The sequence below is a fragment of the Mesoplodon mirus genome (genome assembly GCF_964341445.2).
Source record: "Mesoplodon mirus genome assembly, chromosome: 2".
NCBI classification, from domain to species: domain Eukaryota; kingdom Metazoa; phylum Chordata; class Mammalia; order Artiodactyla; family Ziphiidae; genus Mesoplodon; species Mesoplodon mirus.
The window spans coordinates 222761492-222784430 of NC_138977.1; the positions used below are offsets into that span (position 1 = coordinate 222761492).

Sequence of the window (22939 nt, forward strand, 5' to 3'; positions counted from 1 at the left end):
AGGGCGCGCTAAGCTCTCGGTCCGGCGACGCACCGGCGCTTGCCCGGGAGGTGCCGCGGGCGCCAGGGCTCAGCCGAGCGCGCAGGTGCCGGCCCGGGAGGTGGCGCGGGGCGCCCCGGGGAGCCATGGCGGCGGGGTCTGGGGGTCGCGGGGCGGCGGCGGCGGCGCCGAGGGGCTGAGCGGGCGGCGCCATGGCGGCGCCGGGTTGCGGGCCCTGAGGGCCGGCGGCGGGCGCGCACCATGAACTCGTGGGACGCGGGCCTGGCGGGTCTGCTGGTGGGCACGATGGGCGTCTCGCTGCTGTCCAACGCGCTGGTGCTGCTCTGCCTCCTGCACAGCGCCGACATCCGCCGCCAGGCGCCGGCGCTGTTCACCCTGAACCTCACGTGCGGCAACCTGCTGTGCACCGTGGTCAACATGCCGCTCACGCTGGCCGGCGTCGTGGCGCAGCGGCAGCCGGCCGGGGACCGTCTGTGCCGCCTGGCCGCCTTCCTCGACACCTTCCTGGCTGCCAACTCTATGCTCAGCATGGCCGCGCTCAGCATCGACCGCTGGGTGGCCGTGGTCTTCCCGCTGAGCTACCGCGCCAAGATGCGCCTCCGCGACGCCGCGCTCATGGTGGCCTACACGTGGCTGCACGCGCTCGCCTTCCCCGCCGCCGCGCTCGTCCTCTCCTGGCTCGGCTTCCACCAGCTGTACGCGTCCTGCACGCTGTGCAGCCGGAGGCCGGACGAGCGGCTGCGCTTCGCCGTCTTCACGGGTGCCTTCCATGCGCTCAGCTTCCTGCTCTCCTTCGTTGTGCTCTGCTGCACATACTTCAAGGTGCTCAAGGTGGCCCGCTTCCACTGCAGACGCATCGACGTGATCACCATGCAGACGCTCGTGCTGCTCGTGGACATCCACCCCAGGTGAGGGCTCTGGGGAGGGCTGCGGGGACTCGGTGGGGGAGGGGTGTCTCTGTGGGAGGAAGGGGGTCCTCGTCTCCCCCAGGCTCTGCTGTGTGGCTTTGGGCAAAAGCCCCTTTAACACCGAGCCTCCGTTTCCGCTTTGGAAAGCTGAGGTCGGGGAAGGGCCACCGTTGCCTGTCTCAAGACAGGTGCTTAGAGCATCAGCAAAGCAGGACCACCAAAAAACGTGGGTGAAACAAATAGATACCTTTTTGAAGCATCAGGGTAGAGACCGCAGAGGAGCCGAACTTTGCTGGACTTCTTATACTTATTTTATGTTTGTAGTTTTCACTTTAAGTAGCATACGAAAAGGCAGTCATCTCTGTTCACTGCTCTAAGTGGTGCTCATCAGGCCCTGAGAGCATGGCCTGGATGCTTAGGGCGCTGCTGAAGAGCTAGGAACGCGCTGCTCTGCTGGTCTTTCCTTTCTCTGGTGTCTGGCACTGCCTGTGTCTCCTGTGTGTGTGAGTCCTCGGGCTGCACCTTCCTCTGTGGGTCCTTAAAGGAGCATCTGAAGGGCTCTGAGGGGACGGGGGTGCACTTCCTACCCTTCCCAGACAGCACTGTCCCGTGTCTCCTGGACTTGAAGCCTGGGAACCCCTGCAGAGGGAGAGCGTCATCCTGAGGCTCCGGTGACAAAACCTGCCCACCCTTCCATATTCACCTGGCCTCTGTTTCTCAGGAAGGCAGCTCGGGGCGGGCAGTTCAGCTTCATGTACCCCCCCGCCCCTGCCCCAGCCCCTGCCCCTGGGAAGTCCTGCCATCCTTCGGAGCCTCTGGGGAGAGTAGGGGGAAACTCTTAGCCGTGGTGTCCTGAGCTCACCTTGGCTTTCCTGCAGAGAAGAGGAGTGCAACAAGGGGAATGGCTGCTGGTGCCCCTGCAGTAGACTCTGCTGTTTTATATCCTGGTGCCCCAGACGCTAGAAGGGGGGTTTTTGTGTCAAGATGGCATGAAAAGTGAGGCAGGCAGAATGTACCAGTGTGGAGGAGGCCAGCGGCAGGGAGGGAGCTCGGCCCCTGTCGTGCAGATGCCTCCCCGACCAGGGAGAAGCTTGTGGCCGAGGGGGACAGACCAGAGGGTCAGTGTGACCAAGAGAGCCTTCAGTTCTGGTTTTTTTCTGCCCACGAGCAATACAAAGAGAAGACCTTGAACTTCACTGCGTCTGAACACAGGACATGTATGCGTGTGTCCATTATTTCCCTCAGGATGGCCCTTCCAGATTACATGCTGGACCAAAGCTTCTAGTCACAGAATCTTCCTCCCAGAATCATGTACAATATGTACATGTAAATGACACCAGGGCATATGAACCATGTATGAAATTGTGTGAGCCTCACACACACAGTCCTATGTGTGCATATATCAACTGCATGGGTAACAGATCATTCCATGTCACAGGTGTGGCCCTCCTGCACACTGACACAAAGGCATGCACTGACTCACTGCATGTGGCCATGCACGGTTCAATGTCATTTAAGGATCGCAGAGCTATTCCCTTTCCTATCACCTTGGGGCGGGAGGACCTCACTTTAGAAGGTGCATCATCCCTAGGACGTGCACGGGGACTGCTCTAGAAGCTGTAGGCAATGTTGTTTAACTCTCAGAACTTGAACAATGTCTACAGTAAGCCCACTTGCCATGAGTCTAACAGCAGAGGAGGGAATGAGCTGGGAAAGGAATCAGTTCTTATCTAGACCAGTATAAACCCCGTCCCCGCTCTCCCTCCAACTTCCAGAGCAGGAGGGCGGTGGCTCCTGTTCAGCCCATTTAGGATGGAGGGTCGGCGGCTCCTGTTCAGCCCATTTAGGATGTAGGGTCGGCTCCAATCTTGCCGGTCTCTCACGGACTCCAGGCCAGACACTACAGAGAGAGCTCCCAGGGGTGTCAGGAAAAGAGGCGGTTGCTCGGCTGCCCTCCGGTCCTCTCTTCTCTCCTCCACTTCCCTCCGGGGAAATTTGACTGCTTCTGAGCCCAGGAGGCTCTGAGGAGACCCTCTTCCCAGAGCCATGGACAGGGCCCTGCAGGGCCAAGGAGTAATGCCGGCCTACGCTGGGGAAAGAAAGGGCTTCCGGTGGGAGGATTGCCCTTGGCCAGTTCAGACAGGCCCCGCTGGCTGAGGGCTGGCCTGAGGTTATGGAATAGTGGGCAGATGGGACAGCACTGCCCCGTCAGTGAGCACAACCTGCCTTTCTCTGTGGGGTCGGTTCCCAGGGTGAGAGCATGGGTGGTGGGCCACACAGGAGGGCACCAGCTCCTTGCCAGCGGATTCACAGGCTTCTTTCTTGGCTTCTCCAAACTCTCCCTTCCCACAAATGAGAAACTGCAGAGCTAACTCAGGGGGGGCTGCCCCTAGGTCCCCCGAGCCTTAGGCACTAAGGCTTCAGGAAATTTCCTGGCGAGCTGGTGCCGGGAGCTGGGGGGTGGGGGGTGGGGGGTGGGGGTGGGGGTGTCCAGTCCCAGATCAGCAGAAGCCAGGCTTCCTTATCTGGGCAGCCAGGGTGGCAGGTGGAGGTGACTTTGCTCACTGGAAGATTCACTTAACAGCCGCCACACTGATGGCCTCCTGGGACTTAATTTTGAGTTCCCTGAGGCCCAGGCTGGCGTTTGTCAGGAAGCTCCCTAGTGATGCCAGCTTCCTCCTGCAGAGGGTTAAACCCAGTGAGTGACAGGCTGGACTCCAATGCTTTACTGCCCCCCAAAAGGTCAGGGACCCTCTGCTCTAAATTAAATCAGGGACCCTGAGAGACGTCGCCCACTCCTGCCTTTCTGGGGTGGTTTCTCGAGTTAATACAATCATAAAGGAATTGGGAATTCCTGATATTTATCACCCACCTGGTCTCCAACCGCTCAGTGTGCTTGGTTCAGTTCTCCCAAACCACAACTCCAGACCAGTTATAACCAGACCCTCTCCCTGGTGCCACCAGAGACATAGGAGAGGAGCCGGGACATTGGTGCTGCAGCCCTTTTCTCCCCGTCCAGCTGAGGGCGCCACTCGCCAGCACAGGTTAATGACTTCAGACTAGACTGTTGGTGAAGCACACTCATTCTTGTGGTCAAGGGCTACAGGGGGCTGGCTGAGTGCTGAGCCGGAGGGTGTCAGAACTGTGCCATAGTAGATGGAAGGGCTCTCACTGTGCCCTTGACTTTGCAGATGAGGAAGTTGGGAGCCCCAAGGGAGGGGGACGCTTGCCGTATTTAATAGATCTGGACTGTGGCTTCACCCAAGACTTACACCTTGGTCTGCTCCAAAGGTTTACGGATGGGGCGATAGTGCAAATGGAGTTTCACAAACCATCCACATGAATAGTTAGGCTTTCTAAATTCAGCTTACACACTGTTAAATGAAATATGTTCTATCCTCCTGCCTTGAGAAATATACATTTATAACACTTGGCAAGGCTGGGGTCAAATTTCGAGTTCTCGGGCTCCTTGGAGTGCAGCCTTGTACATGGCAGGGGGAGCTGAGCTGGCCCCATGCCACAGCCCACCTCACCCCCCCGCCCCAACACCCCAGCATGGAAAGGGGCCTCCTCACACAAAGTGGACACTGCAGGCTGTGCCTCCACATGTTGCTCACAGATGTCTCCCCTCCGGTCTCAAGCCAAGCACACAGGTGGCACAGCCCTTCCTCAGGAGGATGGGCCCAGGGAAGATGGCTGTGCACTTTCTGGAAGCAGGATCAGGGCATTTGGGCAAAGAATTCCGTGTCCCATGTACCTAGAGCTTGGTCTAGAATGGAGGATGTGGGTTCTGGGTGGGCACATCCCCTTGGCCCTATGAAGTCTTCATTTCGTGGGGAGGTGTGGGTCCCTCAGTATCCAGGGCCCAGGACGGGGCCCCCCTGGCCAGGTCGCAGGGCAGGACTGCTCACATCAGTCCTAACCCCAAACTCTAGGCTCTTCGCCACCAATCGGTCAGCTCGTTCCTTTGCCTTTTGTTTCATTCTCCAAAACGCCAGAAAGCAAATCTGGATGTCTCTCTGAGTACCCTGTTTTTTTGTTTTTTTTTTCCTTGCGGTACACGGGCCTCTCACTGTTGTGGCCTCTCCCACTGCAGACACTGCGTGTCTCCGGACACGCAGGCTCAGCGGCCATGGCTCACAGGCCCAGCCGCTCCACGGCACGTGGGATCCTCCCGGACCGGGGCACGAACCCATGTCCCCCGCATCGGCAGGCAGACCCCCAACCACTGCGCCGCCAGGGAAGCCCCCTCTCTGAGTACTCTGAGCGCGGGTCTCGGCGGGCTGCCGTCCTCTGGAGATCAGTCAGGACCCAGACCCACCGTCTTGTAGCCACAATCGCCTCATTTACTGACTTTTCAGATATTCCCAGTATCATCCATCCCTTGCTCAATTATGGAAGCCTCCTGGGGAACATGTCTTTGCCCCTACATGTCACAGTGCTGGAGGGCTCATCTCCTTTTGGCTCAAGGAAACTCTGTGTCTCATCTCGGCCCTGGGGTCTCCCCACACTGGTACAGTGCTTGCACTCTGAGCAAACAAACCCGGGCAGGAGAGCTTTGGGCCTCTCACCCTCTGCACTGCAGATTCTGCTGGGGAGTCCAAGGACTCCAGCTGCCACCATCAGGCCCGGGAATATCTGGGCGTTAGCGTAGCTAGACACAGCATGCCCATGGCTCAGTGACCCAAGGGGGGGACATCCCAGATTTTGGTGTCCGGAGACCTGGAATGAGTCCTGGTCTGTCTTGAACTTACTTTGCAGCCCTGGGCATGGCATAAACCTTTTTGGCCCTCCGTGTCCTGTTCTGCAAATACGTACAGTGACTGCTTATAGGACTGCAAGAGTTCATGGAGCTCAGCGTTGCAAAGCTACGGCGGGAAATAAATGACAGCAAGTGCAAAGTGATTTTATTATGTTGTTGTTTTCGGAGCTGGTGAGCTGCTCTCATACTGGGCTTAAACAATACTAGCGATAAGCCAGAGAGCTGCACTGCTCCCCTCGGAGCCTGGGGGACTGCCCTGCTGTCCTCCGGCTGCCGCCTCCCTGGTCTCACCTGGAAACGGGGGTGGGGGGCACTGGGCACAGAAGTTGGGTCCATTCTCTTCCTTTGCAGGAGTTCAGGGATGCAGCCACATGGTTCCAGACTGGGTGTCAGGAACTGGTGCTAGCCCTGCCTGCAGCCCACTCTCCAGGTGGGCAAGTCCCTGTCTTCTTTGAGCCTCAGTTTCCCCATCTGTGTACTGGGTTGGCTGGGTGAGAGCATCTTTCATACTACACAGGACTGTAGAGCCTAGCCAGCCCACCCCAGAGCAGACACATGACCAGGCCCATGTGGATGTCAGCCAGGCACAGCACCCATCCCACACACCTGCTGCGCTCCCACAGCATGCCAGGTGCCATCGAAATTAGGGAATAGCATCCATCGTGCCCTGGAGACCCAGAGAGGGTCACAGAACCAGCACGAGAGCCCAGACTCAAGCTCAGACCTTGTCTGGCACAGTTCCTGGTCACAGCGCTCCCTCTCTCTCCCTCCCTCCCTCCCTCTCTCCCTCCCTCCCTCTCTCTCTCCCTTCCTCCCTCTCTCTCTCCCTCCCTCCCTCCCTCTCTCTCTCTTTCTCTCTCTCTCTCTCTCTCTCCCAGCTACCCTTGTAAATGCAGCAAGAGAATTTTTTTATTTTTTTTTGCAGTACGTGGGCCTCTCACTGTTGTGGCCTCTCCTGTTGCGGAGCACGGGCTCCGGATGTGCAGGCTCAGCGGCCATGGCTCACGGGCCCAGTCATTCCGCGGCATGTGGGATCTTCCCGGACTGGGGCACGAACCCGTGTCCCCTGCATCGGCAGGCGGACTCTCAACAACTGTGCCACCAGGGAAGCCCCAGCAAGAGAATTTTTGCCGTGGGAGGGATCCCAGTGGTTTGGGGGTTCAAGGTAGTGCTGGAACATAGTCGTCGTTTTATAAATATATGCCGAATGAATAATAATTCGGATCCGCACTTAAGTGCTTACTCTGAGTCAGGCACTGTCCTAGGTACTTTCTGGGTGTTAGCTCAGTTAATCTCAACAGCACGCTACCAGATAGGTACTCGTCATTTTAGAGATGAGGAAGCTGATGCACAGAGAGGCTGGGTAACTTGCCTAAGGCCACACAACAAGTAAGTGGGGAAGCCTGGATTTGAACCCAGAGGTCTGGCTCTGGCACTGCTCGCATGCTTACCACTTCACTGTCAACCAGACAGGACTCATGGAAGTGTGCATGGCCTGACATCCACTGACGAGTCTTGCTTTGTCTGAAAAGCTCAAGATTTTTAAGTCTCACTTTAAAAAATCTATTCTAGAGCAGATTTCTACTATCATCTCTTTTGAGAAGGTCACTTGAAAATGATTGAGCCTTAATTTTCCTAAGATGTTTTTAAGGGTTGTTCATTGATTCAAAGACATACACTCCTTAGGTGTTTTCTGGGTGTAAGATGTTGAGCTTTGTACTGTGGGAACCCAAAGAAGGAATGTGTGTGCAGAGTGCTTGCTATTTAATCCTCTCCTGTACAAAGCTTTGCAGGAACAAATAAAATTAATTTCCTATAGGAGTTTACAGTGTACAAGAGTGACATTGATTATTCTGGCCTCTAAAGTGTCCGTTTTATTCCTGTAGAGTCACTGAAATGTTTCTGTTTATCCTTCTGAAGACCTTCAAAGCTTTAACCAACATCCGTCTTTAAATATTCCTCAGGGCTTTGGGGCAGGATTGTCTGGTGCGGCAGGGTGGAGGGCTGCTTCTCCTGGGGAGACAGCTGAGTCCTCAGACCCTCAGCAGGAACCCAAGCCCCTCCTTGAGGGCAGGGGCCAGGGGGGTGGGCAGAGGAAGCTCCTCACTCCTTAAGAGCTTGGTAGCTGGTGAGTCACTTCAGTCCCTGATAAATGGTAGCTCTATTTATAGTCATAACTATGAAATCTTCCACAGATAAGTGAGGAACCAAATTCAGAGAGGTTGAGTGACTTTCTTGAGGCCACACAGCTATGAGGGCACAGCTGGGACTAGGACACATAGCCAGCACTTGTTCACTCCTCCGGGTTATTCTAAATGTCTGAGAAATGGATAACATGGTCAGGGTCACAGACTGGAGGAGGGCCCGGCCCCAGTGCATCACCAGTTTCTCTCGTGTCCCCTTGATTCATTTACGATGACTTTGGTGCTCCTTTTCAAGGAGGTGCCCAGAATGCTGTACTCCTCTCGTGGGGTGAGTGTACTGTGATGCCTCAGGACACCCAGCTCATGCCCCAAATCTCCAGCAATTCCTACATCGACTGCACTGAGAGTTTGGGGGGAAGTATTTTAATATTAAACAAGCAGTCCTGTGTCCTGGAGAATGTGCCAAACATGCTGCTAGGTTGACCATTGTCCTGATTTGCCTGGGACTGCAAGGGCTCCCAGGATGTGGGACTTTGAGTTTGAAAACCAAAACAGTCTCAGGCAAACCAAGATGAGTTGGTCACGTCACTGAACACAGACCTCCAGCGCGGGGACGTGTGCCTTCCCTCCGTGCCACCTGTATTGTGCATATGTCACAAGAGCCCCAGGACTTTGGGAGAGGACACTGCGGACAACCAGTGTAAATGGAAAGGGAGGAGACTTAAGACTGATTCTTGCTGTGTGGCTTTAGGCAAAGTCGCCCCTCGGTCCCCGCCCCCTCGGCTTGTATTTTTCACATTTTCTGAATGCGGTGATGCCCCAGTGCCTCCCCAGGGATGTGTGGTGACCCCAGTGAATTGACAGATGACACTCAAAGCTCCAGAGTCAGATGGCCTGGGTTCAGCTACTGCCATCACTTAGGGAGACCAGCCATCCTGGGTTGCCCGAGATGGAGGGGAGATCCTCAGACGCAGGCCCTTCTGTTTTTAAAACCGGGACGGTCCTGTGTAAACCGTCCAGGCTGCAGGACTTTTAGTGCTAAAACTGGGACAGTGCTGGCTATCCGGGACAAGCTGGTCACCCTCCTGCCACCCCTCACCAGGTCACTGTGTGATCTTTTTTCTTTTTCTTTTTTTTTTTTTTTTTGCGGTACGCAGGCCGCTCACTGTTGTGGCCTCTCCCGTTGCGGAGCACAGGCTCCGGACGCGCAGGCTCAGCGGCCATGGCTCACGGGCCCAGCCGCTCCGCGGCATGTGGGATCTTCCCGGACCGGGGCATGAACCCGTGTCCCCTGCATCGGCAGGCGGACTCTCAACCACTGCGCCACCAGGGAAGCCCCACTGTGTGATCTTGAGCAAGTTACTTAACTCCCCTGTGCCTCAGTCTCCCTCCTTATCTGAAAACATGAAGATTACAATTTTATCAGTCCTTTGCTTATAGAGATATGAGTATGAAGCAACAAATGCATATGAACCCCCATCACAGTATCTAAGACGGCACATATTAAAGACTCAAGAAATGTGAGTTATTAATATTAGCTATTAGAAATTAATTCATAATGTTAGTCATGAGTAAGACAATTTCAGCCGGTAGGAAATCTGTCTTTACTGGGCCAGACTTCAGTTCCCAACTCCCTAAATTCCTGGAAAGACACAAGTCAAGGGAAAAAAACATCCTTCAAGAATTTCAGGGGGCTTCAGTCCAAACTAACATAGCATTGTCCCTCTGTGATCAGAAATCGGATAAAGAAGAGTCTCGATTAAGTATTAAAATGACAGTTCTTGTGGAAGGCAGGGGAGGCTGCCCTGACGTTCATGCTGCTCACGAACCCGGCTCAGGAATGTTCTCTCCACTCCTCGCTTCTGTTGAACAGACTGACCTAATCGCGGTGCCAGGTCACTGCAGCCCAAGCCTATCTCTGCCAAGTTATCGTCACTCCTGGGCAACTCTGTCCACAGTCTTCCTCCCTGTCCAGTTTTGGAATCATATGATTTATTTTAAAAGTAAACAGTAGAAACACATGCCCATGTTGGGCCCCACGGTCTGGAGCATGTGAATCCTTACGGCTGGGCTTGCCTTTACATGCGTGCGCCTTGGCTGTTGGAATGGACAGGCTGGCTGTTGCTTGTGCATTTCCCCACGGCTGCAGGAAAAGGGTTACAAGAAGCACTGCTCCCAGGTGGCGTGAAATGTCAGTTCTCGAAAGGCCGGCAGCAGAGTGGAGTCAGGAACAGGGTGTGGTTAGAGGCGTAGGTGGCCATCCGCGGAGCCGTGGCCCCGATCCTCCAGGGACCTGGCCGTCCCGTAGCTTCACCGAGCTTCGTCTCTGAACAAATCAAGTGACTTCTCCTTCCATCCCCTCATAACGCGTTACCTGTAGCTCCAGGCAGGGCTGAGGCTTTGGGATGGAAGAAAGAGGGCTGAAGGTGTGGAGGAAAGGAAGCCCTGGGCCACACTGCACACAGAGTCCAGGCCATCCCAGCTGGAGAGGACCAGCCTTCAGTCACATGGACACGGGTTCAAATCCCGCCTCCACTTGCCAGCTGAGCAAATCATTTGGCATCACTGTACTCATGGTCTTCATTGTAAAACAGGGCAGGTAAAATCCACCTGGCAGGTTTAATTGTGGTAAAGATAAGAATTCGAGATATTACTTACAGAGTGTGCACTCGGGCTGGCCCATAGCTCGTGATAAGTGAAGGATGTGAGTGCTAATGAGTTTATATTTGCACTTGCTTGCGTACTGTGCTAACTGCTTCATGCGCTTCATGCATTTCATTCTCAAAGCAGCCCTTTGCGGCATCTTATTATATTACTATCCACATTTTACAGATGATGACCCTGAGGCTTAGTGATGTCACACAAGGTGCCCAAGGTCACGTGCCTGCAGCTCAAACTCGAGCTCAGGTCTTTCTGGCTCCATGGTCGAGTTCCTACACTCGCGGCCACTGCCTGCGTGTACAAAGAGTAACTCACTGTGACCTGGCAGGACCCCCCATGACTCACCTGACCATGACTCCACCTTTTCCTCTCTCACACGCAGTGTGCGGGAACGCTGCCTAGAGGAGCAGAAAAGGCGGCGGCAACGCGCCACCAAGAAAGTCAGCACCTTCATAGGCACCTTCCTCGTGTGCTTCGCACCCTATGTGATCACCAGGTGAGCCTGGCGAGCGGGACACGGGCTCGGGGCAGGTGGGGCGGGCACGGGGCTCTGGAGAGCCAAGCAGAGCCTGCGTGGCCTTTAGCCGTGGCCAGTCTTGCTTGGCCACATGTCTTCCAGAGGCTGGATCAGGGGATGAGAGTGAACTTGACGGGTTTAGTGAGAAGGGCACACACTTTTTCTCTTCAGCCTCAAATTCCTTTGCATTAGACTCCAGACCGAAAGGCAGTGAGACTCTCTCCACTTGATCTCCAAATGACATCATTCTAACCCTCAGCCCCCAACCCCAGGAGACCCGAAAGGAGAGGACAGGCGAGAAAAGACAGGGGAAAGCACCCTGCAGGGATTGGGTTCTTACTGCCCGCTGAGTGCAGGAAAGCTCAGCTCGGCATCCTCAGCCCAGACACCCTGCAGAGCCAGGGCCAGTGCATGCTGCATGCCCAGCCAGGTGGGCCCACCTGTCCCACAGCTCCAGGGATCTGCCACTGTTAGTCCAGGCATTGTGAGCTTGTCACATTCTCTCCCAATCCCAAGCCCCCATGCCAGCCAAGGTTGCAGTGCGCTGGCCTCAGGGCTGTACGTTCCAGAAGCCAACCTGCTCCAGCTACAGAATTTTCCTCACACGTTGAGGCCAGCAAAAAAAAAAAAAAAAAAAAAAAGTATCACCCACTCAGTTTTGCTCACTGGAGGGGGAAAATACCCACACAAATTTGTATCCAAAATGGCTTAGCTGTTTGGGCAGGTGACAATAAAAAGGACTTTGATGTTCTATTAGGAGGTGGATGTGGAGCCTGGGAAACAGGATCTGTGCAGGGTTTTGTGTGCGTGCGTGTGCCTCTGTATGAAAGAGAGAGTGCACAGCCCATCCCCCTGCATCCCCCGGCATCCTCAGTTGGCAGGAACATGGAAGGGACACCCTGCCTCAGCGTCCCCCTCCAGAGTCGCGCTTTGGAGAGGAGGGGCTCAATGTGCCCAGGTCCCCCTGTCTTTCCCTGTCCCTGCTCATACTGAGCTGAAGCCTGGCCCCCCGTAGCTCCACCTGTGCCCCCCATCCTGCTCCCTGCAGCCCAGGAGAATGTCTGTTCTCTACTAACAGGCCCTGCCCATTTGCAGACAGGGAGCTGGGGTTCCCCAGGGCAGCCCCCATTCTCCAGACACCACAACCCCAGAGTGTCTGTCACTGTCTTCTCTGTGCATGCCAATCTCTCCAGGGGAAAGCCAGGGGGCCTGCATTTCACTTTAAACATAGGACACAGGACTGTCTGCAGGTCTCTTCACGGGTCTGCCCCAGGCAGAGCAGAGCCATCAATTCTTCCTTCTAGAACTGCCCGCTAGACCTCAGCGCTCCTGACATTCTCTATGGGGGACCGTCCCGTGCGTCGTAGGATGTTAGCAGCATCTCTGGCGTCTACCCACTACCCGCCAGCAGCACCTCTTCCCTCCTGCTCCCCAGTTTTGACAACTAGACAATCTAGGCAACCTGGGGACCAGAATCACCCCCGGGTGAGAGCCCCTGGTCTAGGCCCGCCACGTCCAGCCAGGACGCTGAATACCATGTCATAGCACCTGATAGGGAAGCGTCCCAGGCTTCTGAGGCAGGAGCGAGTGAAGTGGGCTTGGCTCTGCCGGGGGACAATCCCAGCAGAAGGGACAGCATGAGCCAGGTCTAGAGCCCTGCACGGGAGCCACCAGCCACAGGTCCCTTTGAAGCACTTGAACATGGCTCGTCCAAACGGAGATGTGCTGTACGTGTAACTAACATGCACACTGGGTTTCCAAGGCTTAGCATGACTGTATATATATGTGTGTATATATATATATAATTAAAACTTTTTATATTGATTCCATAGTGAAATGGTGAAATCTTGGATATATCGGGTTAAATAAGATTTGTAATTAAAATTAATTTCACCGGTTTCTTGTCCCACCTGTGGCTCACCGTCTCTTTCTGCTGGGCAGCGCCGGCCTGCAGTCAGGGAATCTGGGGTCTGGGTGTGCCGCTGCCCCTGCTCCCAGCTCCTTTTCTCCCTTGACCTCTGGCTGCCCGTATCATCCTTTTCTGACCAGGACCCCATCGGTTCCCAGGATCACCCTTGCGGCCGCGCTGCAACAGTGCTCAGAAGTCCCTCCCCCCACCTCCCCTGTCCAGCGCCCTGCTTGATGTTGGAGTTTCTAAGCAGTGGCCAAATCAGTGTCTTCCTCTGTGGGGTCAGGTGCATTGAGGCAGGAGTCCTCGGAGGGTCTGAATGAGGGGACATCAGGTCCCAACGCTGGGTGACAGTGTTGTGGCAGAAGGTCCTTGTGCTTAATCCTCTTGAAATCACACCCCTCTGGGACCACCTCCCTCTGTTCACACTCCCCATACCCCCTGCCCCTGCCGTGACTGGGGGGAGAAGAGATTCTGATGAGGTGCCTAGTGTCTGTGGTAGCTGGGTCCCCAGGCACACCCCAGGGAGATGGACACCTGTGAACTTGTCCTTCACATGCAGGGGAGCCCTCTGGGCTCCAGGTGTGTGCTGGGCACGGCCAGGATCACACCAGAGCTACACTTCCACCACCAGGGCAGCGAAACTGCCAAACAGGGTGGGCTGGGGTGGGGGTGAGGCAGGATTTGCTCTGACACCCACCTGCAAGGAGCCTGACCCAAACTCTTCCATCTTACGCTGAGTCCAGGCTGAGAACCACACATTGGTTGTGGGGAGAAATCAACATCTAGTAAGGAATTCATAAAATAACCCATGCAAGGCATTCACCCTGGTATAGCCTACTATCGCCAGCACTGGAATCGGGACCACGCACACTCTGGGCGGCAATTGATTCTCCTGCTGTTCTTCTCAAGCTGATTTCCAAGTGTAGACAGAATCACCCCAGTCTCAGAAGAAGCTAAAGTCAGACTCTGCTCTGGAAATGTAGTTGAGAATTTAACTTCTTGCAGGAATTGATTCCTTATGGAGAACCTAGAGCTGTGGAAGTGGAAGTTTCCTTAGCAGCGTCTCATCCAGGGAGGGCGAGCTGATTGCAGGCCACCTGGGACCCACTGCATGGGGCAAGCCAGCGCAGTGTTGATAGGGATTCTGAAGCCAATCCAGTGAGTGACTCAGCCAGGGTTCCAGCCCGGGTCTGCCCTGGAGGCAAAGCCCACGCATGGGGCCCCTTGCCCTGCACTGTCCTGCTTCTCTGAGGGCATGGGGGTTCCCTCCCAGAGGATATAGGAGGGCACTTTGTGCCATGACCCCCTCAGAACCAGGAAGCTGCGGCTTCTGAGATGATAAGGTCAAGGTGTCACTTAAACCCCTCACTGAACTGTCAGCGCAGAAACCATGATTTCCCAAGGCTCCCCAGTGACGACCTCTGTCCAAGCAGCCCGCCTTGCTCCTCCCACCGCTGGAGCCTTATAGGTGGAAACATGCACAAGCACGTGGGTTCACGTCAGGCCAACCGTGGGGAATGCTGGGAGCTGGCAGAATCAGAACGTCGAGAGAGAGAAGGGGCTTGTGCTGTGACACCTGCCGTCCCTCTAAGTTGATCGGGAAGGTCCGGCTGGCAGGGAGGAGGTCCCTTCTCTTTATTCCCAGTCTATTCGCATCTGCCTGATAACTTTCTCAGACCGGGAAACAGCATTCTTGGGTCAAGAACCATTCAAGTCTTCCAGTAGATTCTCAGGCTTCCCTTACTGGAGAACGTGGAGTCTTTATAACCATACCTATCACTTATTCGACACTTGTAATGTCCCCAGGAGGTACCAGTACTTACCTGATGGCACCTAGTACAGCCGTCCTGAAAGGTGAGTGCTAGAGTCCTCATCTTACTGAGGGTCAGTGAGGTGAGATGAGTGGCCCAAGGCCACAGGAGTAGTGACTGGCAGAAGCAAGAGTTAAAGGTCAGTGCCAGGCCTATTGGCAATAATTTAGCCCTGTGGGCATGTTACATCTCCAAAGCCTGGGGACCGGGCACTGAAAATGTAGAAATGCTTATCCGCAGGCTTTTGATCCAACTTCCTATGCCCAGGCCCAGGCATCTTGGCATGAACCCAGACAGAGTATCCAGACTCCTGTGGGTAAAGGCAGGTAGGTGAGTGAGTTCTTTCACCAGAAGCAGCGGTGGGTTCGCACGGAGTCACCTCTGACCTCCCACCTGGCTGACAGCAACTTGTGTGGACCTGGAGTGGGGCTCAGAGGCCATCAATGCTGGCAACTGGAGCCATCGTCAGACCCGGTGGCCTAACGCTGACCATGAAGCCAACACTTCTCAGAAAGACAGTTCCCCCAATTGCACCAACCAGCCAAAGAGCCCCTTGCACCTGCACTTTGTAGCCTGTCAGATGACAGAGGGACACTTTGGAAACCTCCACCGTCACTCTTTTTTTTTTTTTTTTTTTTTTTGTGGTACGCGGGCCTCTCACTGCTGTGGCCTCTCCCGCTGCAGACCACAGGCTCCGGATGCGCAGGCTCAGCAGCCATGGCTCACGGGCCCAGCCGCTCTGTGGCATGTGGGATCCTCCCGGACCAGGGCACGAACCCGTGTCCCCTGTATCGGCAGGCGGACTCTCAACCACTGCGCCACCAGGGAAGCCCAACCGTCACTCTTAATAGGAGTCACTACCTTCTATTCACACACTCACACCGGTTCCCAGGCCCTCAAAGCCCTAGTGGGTCACATCGGGCTCTTTCCAGAGTGTTTGAGCACGGTCTGAGGATTTGCAAGACGTTCGCATCCCAAAGCTCTAATTACATTTTTCTGAATTAAAACGTACACGTCTAGAAGCATGTGTGAGGCTATTATCTCTGCAGCGGTACAGGCTTACAAATAATTATGATTGTCCCAGATCATCGGAGTGGGGCTTTGAGGCATTTGTGGATCAAACAGCACCATTATTGTGGCTTTTCAGAGTCACGGAATTATGTCAGAGGGGTTTAATATGCAGATGGCTGTCTGGTGTTAATATTCTATTAATAAAATGCCTTTTCCTTGCTAATATCTCATGAACATTTAAAGCTCCAGCTTATTACTTACAGGTCTTCAAATATGCAGACCGGATTCTCCAGAAGTCTTCTTGGGAAGACATTGGGCTTGCTTCCCAAAAGATATTCTGTGGCCCACGTTGCATTTGGTGCACAGCATGTGTGTGTGTGTGTGTGTGTGTGTGTGTGTGTGTGTGTGTGGCAGCAGAGAGAGATGATGGACGCACAGGAGGTGTAAAGGGGGGGTGTGGATTTACCACTTTAAGTTCAAGGGTTGACAGTAAAGGCCTTGACTGCCCCCTGGAACCGAGTCAAGGAGCTGGGAGGGGCAGCCTGGCACCAGGAAGGCCTGTAGTCTTTGGTGCCCACAGTCCAGGGTTCAAATCCTGGCTCTTCTACGTCCACGCCACGTGGCCTTGGCCTGTCACTTTGCCTGGGTTCCTCCTCTGTAGTGTGAAGGACAAGCAACACTGTCGAAGGGGGCTGGTGGGAGGTGCTTGAGACAATGTTTGTCAAGCGTCTGCCAAAGCACCGAGCCTCTGGCGACACAGAGGAGCTGGGTCTGGGGCTACTGGTATTACGGGTCTTGTTCTCATCCCCAGAATTTAGTTTCTTTGGAGAGTCCATTGTCGAGCAGAATTGGTTTCTCTGGGGGTTCCAAGAATGCCGGAGAGTTCTGGCAAGTGTCCCCCATCCTCCTCCCAGGACCGGGAGGGCCAGGCTAGCAGGGGCGGGTGAGAGGTCCCTGTGGGTGAGGGGCCAGGGGGCCGCTTCCTGGCCTGTCAGCCCTCTGCTGTGACAGCCAGCACAGAGACTTCCCGTGACCCAGATCAGAGGGCCCTGTGCTAAGAGAAAGGACATGGCTCCCTGGAGGCGTCCCCCCGAACAAATACGGAGCTACGGGGTGCAGAGGCGGGGCAGACACATAGGACTTGGGGTGGCGGGAGAGGATGGGTATCTGTTCTGTGTCACCCTGAGTCCGAAAAATACCCATCTCTGTGCTCTGCTTCCGACGTGGTCCCAGGCCACACCCGGCAGCATTTCACACCTCCCACCCCAGCCGGGCTCTGACCAGACGTCCCCAGGTGCTCACAGCGCGTCTCTGAACCACCTGCCTCAGAGTCACCTGAGATGCTTGAGAAAGCAGACTCCTGCCCTGGCTTCCCCTCCCCTTGTCCTCCCCCCATCAACCCTCCGCCTGACCTCTCAGCCCAGGGGATCCTCGGGGGAGCTGTGTCAGGCTGTCTGGGGCAGGCATGTGTGCATTGTGAGCACGGAAGCATAAATGTTTCCCCCTGAACGGAGCCTGATGGCCGAGGTTTTTCCAGCACATACCTCAGGCGGTGCATGGAAAGTCACCTTGGTGCTTAATGGAAGGTGAGGGCAGGGGGCAGGGAGCGCTGGTTGTGGGAAAAACTGCCTCTCGGAGGGCAGGGAGGGTGCAGTGCCCTGCTCCGGGGGCTGCTACCTCTGCAGACCCCAGGGTCTACCCTTAGTGCTCACGGGCTCCAGGAACTCCATGGGGCTTGGTGCCATGTTGGTGTTATGACCAGGGACCCACGAAGCACCAGATCCTGCCTAAAAACCCCCTGTATCCCCACAGGGCTCCTTAGCGGATGTGGATCTGTTTCCCAGCACTGCCGCCGTAACTAGCTTCCACTAAGTAGCTTAAACAATAGAAATGTATGGCCTCAGAAGCTGGAGGCTGGAAGTCCAAGATCAAGGTGCTGGCAGGGTGGTTCCTTCTGAAGCTGTGAGGGAGAGTCTGTTCCAGGCCTCCCCCTGAGTTTCTGATGGTGAACTTGCAATCTTTAGCGTTCCTTGACTTCTAGAAGCATCACCCCATCTCTGCCTTCATCCTTTTGTGGCATTCTCTTGGCGTGCATCTGTGTCCAGACTCCCCCCTTTTATAAGGGCACGGTCACATTGGATTAGGGGCCCACCTTTCTCCATTGGGACCTCACCTTAACTAATTACATCTGCAACTACCCTATTTCCAAATAAGATCGCATTCTGAGGTGCTGGGGGGTAGGACCTCAACACATGAATTTGGGGCGACATAGTTCCACCTACAACAGGGAGCTATAGCGAAAGGAAACAAAGTCCCACTTTATTAACACCTGAGCCCAATAACCCCCAAACGCACGGCTCTTGGGGCAGAGCTGGGGGCAGGGGCAGGAGAGGGGAGCTCAATAATCCACCATGATTCGTAGCAGAGAGAGAAGAGGCAGAGCGTGGCAGGCGCCTAGTAGCACACAGTGACCCTGCTTCTGTGGAAACTGTGACTGATCAGAATCATAATGGCCCTTTCTTGGAGGGGAGGGTGTTTGGAGATGAGCAGAGCTGGATCTGGCATGAGAAGATGGGCTGGAGTGTTCCCTTTCTGAAAGGTCACCTGGAGGGGACCACGTGATCATTCCCTGCCCAGATCTAGCATTAGAAAGAAGCAGTTGTAGCAATACGGAAGTCCCTGCCCCTGCCCAGTCCCCTTAAACAAGTGGGGACTTGGAACTGTCACAGCTGGAACAGAACAAAGCCGGCCACAGCAGGCACATGGCAGAGGGGTCCACGTGCCCAGGAAAATAAAAAAGCGGGTCAGCCAGCCACTTCCGGTCACGGAAGGGAGCATGCTAGCTTCAGCCTGGCCCGGGGGCCACACAGGAGCAGTGCCCAGGCCCAGACTGATCCAAAGCATCTCTTTGTCTGGAGGCCTTGATGGAGGCCAGATGCGGGCTTTTCAAAGCAGAAGTCGTGTACACTGTGGACGGGGCAAGTGACAGAAGTGCTGGGTAGCCCATAACCACTTCATGGAAAGGGGATTCTTGGGGCTGGAAGGGACCCCAGAACGCATCCCGTCCCATCTGCAATGTGGAGATTTGAATCCCATCGTGGCACCTAGACAAGACACGGGCTGCAGTTAGATGGAACTGGGTTTCCCCATGGAAGAGATGCCAGCTTTCTGCTCAGTCTCTCTGAGCCTTGATTTCTTCGTCTGTAAAATGGGACTAACGATGCCCATTCTGCAGAGAATAATTGTAAGGTTAGAGATTGTGCACATCACGTATTTGGCCCAAAGGAGATACTTAACTGGGAATTATTATTACTGAGCCAGGCAAGTTCAGATTTTACATAAAATCTCTGAGAAGCAAATGCAACAGATTTTACCTCTTAATTATCTAAATGGTGAAATTTTAAATTGTCCCAAATAGTTTTACTCTGTGAAATCTACAGAACCTGCAAATTATCATTTTGATCTTGCTGGATGGTTTGATGATATTTGACTCTTAATAAGTCCTCCTGGGAGAGCCAAAATGCTCAGACTGAATTTAGCAATGTATAGAAAACTAGACATTCTGGAAAAGTAATTTGGCATCCCATAGCAACAATGTGCTGGTATTCAGCTGTTTCATTGTTATTATTAGGTGTGAATTCTAAACTCGGGGCGGGGGGGTTGTTCCCTTAAATTCATCACTTCCCAAAGTAGATTTCTTAAAAGTACAGATTTCTCAAAGGCCAACAGCTCTATTTCCCCATTCGAGCTCCCAAGGAGAGGCATACCCCCTCGGAGTCGGAGGGCAAGGGTGGATAGTGGTGCTGGAAATGGGACGCCTCATAGAAGGGCCTCAGAATGGATTCATTAAGGATCTATTCGAAAAGGGGGTCATTGCAGTGGGGGAATCTCACCCCCCCCACACCAGCTTCCTCCTCCTTCCTTTCCTGGGCTTGTCCTCACAACCTCAGCCCAAAGAGGCCTTCAGGAAAAACACTGAAGTTGGCAGCCCAGAGTCACAACCCAAGCTCAGTTCTCTCTGTACCTGGGCTCTCACCTGGGCAGCCCTCCAAGCTGAGAGCCACTGCTGCCTTCCGTCTTGCTGAGCTCCATGCCCTCCCCCGCCAGGTAGAATACAGGTGCCAGAGCCCAGTCTGAGCACATGTGCTGGATTTTCCTCTACCACTGACTTGCTGTGTGATGTTGGGCAACCCCCTCCCCTGTCTGGGCCTCGATTTCCTCATCTGACAGTGGGTGGGGAGAGGGTCATTTATAATCTCTAAGTTCTCTCTCAGCTCTGTGGCCTTTTCTACCTTATATGAATGCCGGGTAACGTCCAAATATGGCCAGGGGTGCTGGACACACTTGGGAGAAAAGAATAAATGCCTTGATTTGGGAGAATTCCGTTTACACAGAGGAGGGCTTTTACCACCTCACAGCCTGGCCTTAGCACCACTGAATGGAGCTGTTCGATGGATACCCGGAGGACTCTCAGAACTGTGCCCCTTTGACACAGGAGCTGCCTCTTCCCTCACCTTCTCCCAAAGAATGAGGGTCACTTTAGGGTACCCTGACTGCTGCCATAGCCAGGGGCCACCGGAATCCCAACCGTGGGGAGAAGCTTTTCCCACCAGCAGATTCTTTCCTGATGCAAGACATACTTGGAGCTTTGCTGAATATTTGCAAAATTAATCTCAGCCCTTCCTCCCAGGCAAGCTCCCCGGGAAGGCGGAGCTAGGATCTGAAGCCAAGAATCAGTCTGTCCTAGTTACAAAGATCATAGAGAGGATCTTATTCAACTCCCCCTTTTTCGTAGAAAACGCCCAGGCCCCAAGAAGGGAAAGGACTTGCCCAGGGTCACACAGCAGGTCAGCTGCACAGCCGGGGCAAATGGCCAGGGTGCAATTAGCTATTGGTGCAATTCTTAGATCAGCTTGGGTGCCTGGGTTCAAATCCCTGCCTTTACGGTTTACTGGCAAACTATCAGCACTTAAACTCCTCGGACGTCTATTTCCTCACATGTACAGTGGAGGTGTCTAATCTCCCAGGGTTCCACGAACTCACATGTAAAGTGCGTCCTTAGCCCAGTACCTGGACTAAAAGAAGTGCCTGGAGAATGGCCACGGTAGTTGTGGTTGTAAATTGCGGTTGTCATTGTCGCGGGAGGAGGAAGCCTCAGAGAAACCGAAGCGTGGCCGGGAAGCTGGGGTCAGGGGCTCCGGCTGGAGCCTGGGATGCGCCCAGCTGCGCTCTCCTAACGAACGCCCTCCCCGTCTCTGTCCGCAGGCTGGTGGAGCTGTCCTCCGCGGTGCCCATCAGCTCCCACTGGGGGGTGCTGTCCAAGTGCTTGGCCTACAGCAAGGCCGCATCTGACCCGTTCGTGTACTCCTTGCTGCGACACCAGTACCGCAAGAGCTGCAGGGAGATTCTGAACAGGGTCCTCCGCAGGCGTTCCCTCCGCTCCTCCGGCCTCACCGGGGACTCCCACAGCCAGAACATTCTGCAAGTCTCTGAGTGAAGGACGCTGCTCCCGCTGGAGGGCTGGGAATGAGACGGCTGGTGAGAAGAGGGGGCGGGAGGGCTTGGGGCGCCTGGGCGGACTCCAGCAGCCGCCACCATCGCGCGAGCCCAGGGATTCCGGTTCCCGGGCTTCGGTGGGGGGGCGGGCTCTGAAGCCTGCTTCCTGCTTCCTCGAGGGCAGATGTTGAACTGTCCCTGTTGATCACCAAAGGATGACCGAGGGACATGCTGTGCTCTGGCTTTTCTTTTTGAGAAGCTCCTTTGAGCTCCTAGACTCACCAGAGACTCCCCAGGAGTCACATGCCATCCGGTCACGATCAAGGACACACAGTGCTGGTGGCAGGTGGGGAAGCATGGCATCCACCTGCTCACTAAGCTCTGGACGCTGGGCTCCATGCTGAAGAAAAGTGGTGACCTCCATGGGGCGTCGGTCACGCTGAGAGTGAGGCTGGCAGTGGCCATTTAGCCCCACATCTGGCATGGCCACCCTTCTCCACATGTAGTGGTGGCTGCTTTAACCCAAATATTATTCGGCTGGAACTAACTGAATTGTGCTCAGCTGGGACCCTTGGGCCCCCATGTCCAAGGGGAAAATGTTTGCCAACTAGCGTTGCCCAACTGTTGCTGACGAGTTGTCTTAGAACTGGCTATATTGGATTCAACTTTTATCCCTCTCTTCCCTCCCCCTCCACCCTGAAGCTAACATTTGTGTATGTAGACAATCTTAGCATGAAACTGGTTTAAATAAGCAGTTATTACTACATGTAATAATGTTCTTTGAAGTCTGACCCCAAGTCACCTTCTTCTGATTCACATGTCATGACTGTTGGAGCAAAGGAGAGGCAGGAGGATAGTGGCTGGCAGGTCCCCCACACCGGTTTGTGACCTGAATTTGCAGGAAGCGTTTCACCTTGTCTCACACATCTTGTCCAGCGTGTTCTCTTAGGTGATTGGACAAGAACTGACCTGAGCAGGGTTTTAGCCTTAATTTTAAGGCACTGGGTTCCATATTCCTAAGGGTTCAATATCCTAGTTTCTGTAAGTCATCAACAGACAGTAGAGGCTTCCCAAGGTGATCCAGAAGTGCCCTGTGCCCATGATGGGAGAGTGAAATTTTTATTGAAAACCGTAACTCTAAAACATATGCCCATTCACTAGCAGCCCCCATCTTGATTTAATAAAAACCAAGGTGAGTGGACCTTGAATTAAATTAAATGCTTTCTGCCCATCCATCTTCTTTTTTTTTTTTACCATTTCAAATATTGCGTGAATGCTACGAGCAGTTCTTTCTCCATCCTCCACTCTATGTGGTTCCTCCAGGGTGGAAAGCATGGGAGCACAAGACTTAGAGGGCTCATCCCCTCCTTCCTGCTCTGCCAAGCCTAACTTTGCAAACATAGAAGGGAGGACCCACTTCAATAGGGACCAACCAGAAAGAGCCTGAAGCTTTTCACTGCCAGGTGGACCCAGTATTGAAAGACTAAGTGTGTGCATGTTTGAAAAGATGGCGTCTTATTAACTTTAGCTCCTCATTTAGAAAACAAATCACTGAGCCTGGCCTACTCTTGTCTAGTTCCTAAGTTTGCATGGAGACAGACATAGCCTTTGAAGCCCTGCCACCTTCCCGTTGCAGCCGGAGGTGTGCTCACACCTGCTTGGAGGAGCCAGTGGTACACACCCCTTCCTAATTCTGTGCTCTGGGACATAAGCTCGG

The 22939-nt window shown here is 54.3% G+C and overlaps 1 protein-coding gene across 1 annotated transcript; it reads left to right on the plus strand.

The window, feature by feature from the left end:
* Positions 1 to 240: 240 nt before the first annotated feature.
* On the plus strand, positions 241 to 21223 carry GPR26 (G protein-coupled receptor 26; the record flags this gene model as incomplete). Its single annotated transcript, XM_082610651.1, has 3 exons — positions 241 to 908; positions 10858 to 10971; positions 20992 to 21223. 3 exons carry the CDS (start codon positions 241 to 243, stop codon positions 21221 to 21223), a joined length of 1014 nt encoding a protein of 337 aa, XP_082466777.1.
* Positions 21224 to 22939: the final 1716 nt, after the last annotated feature.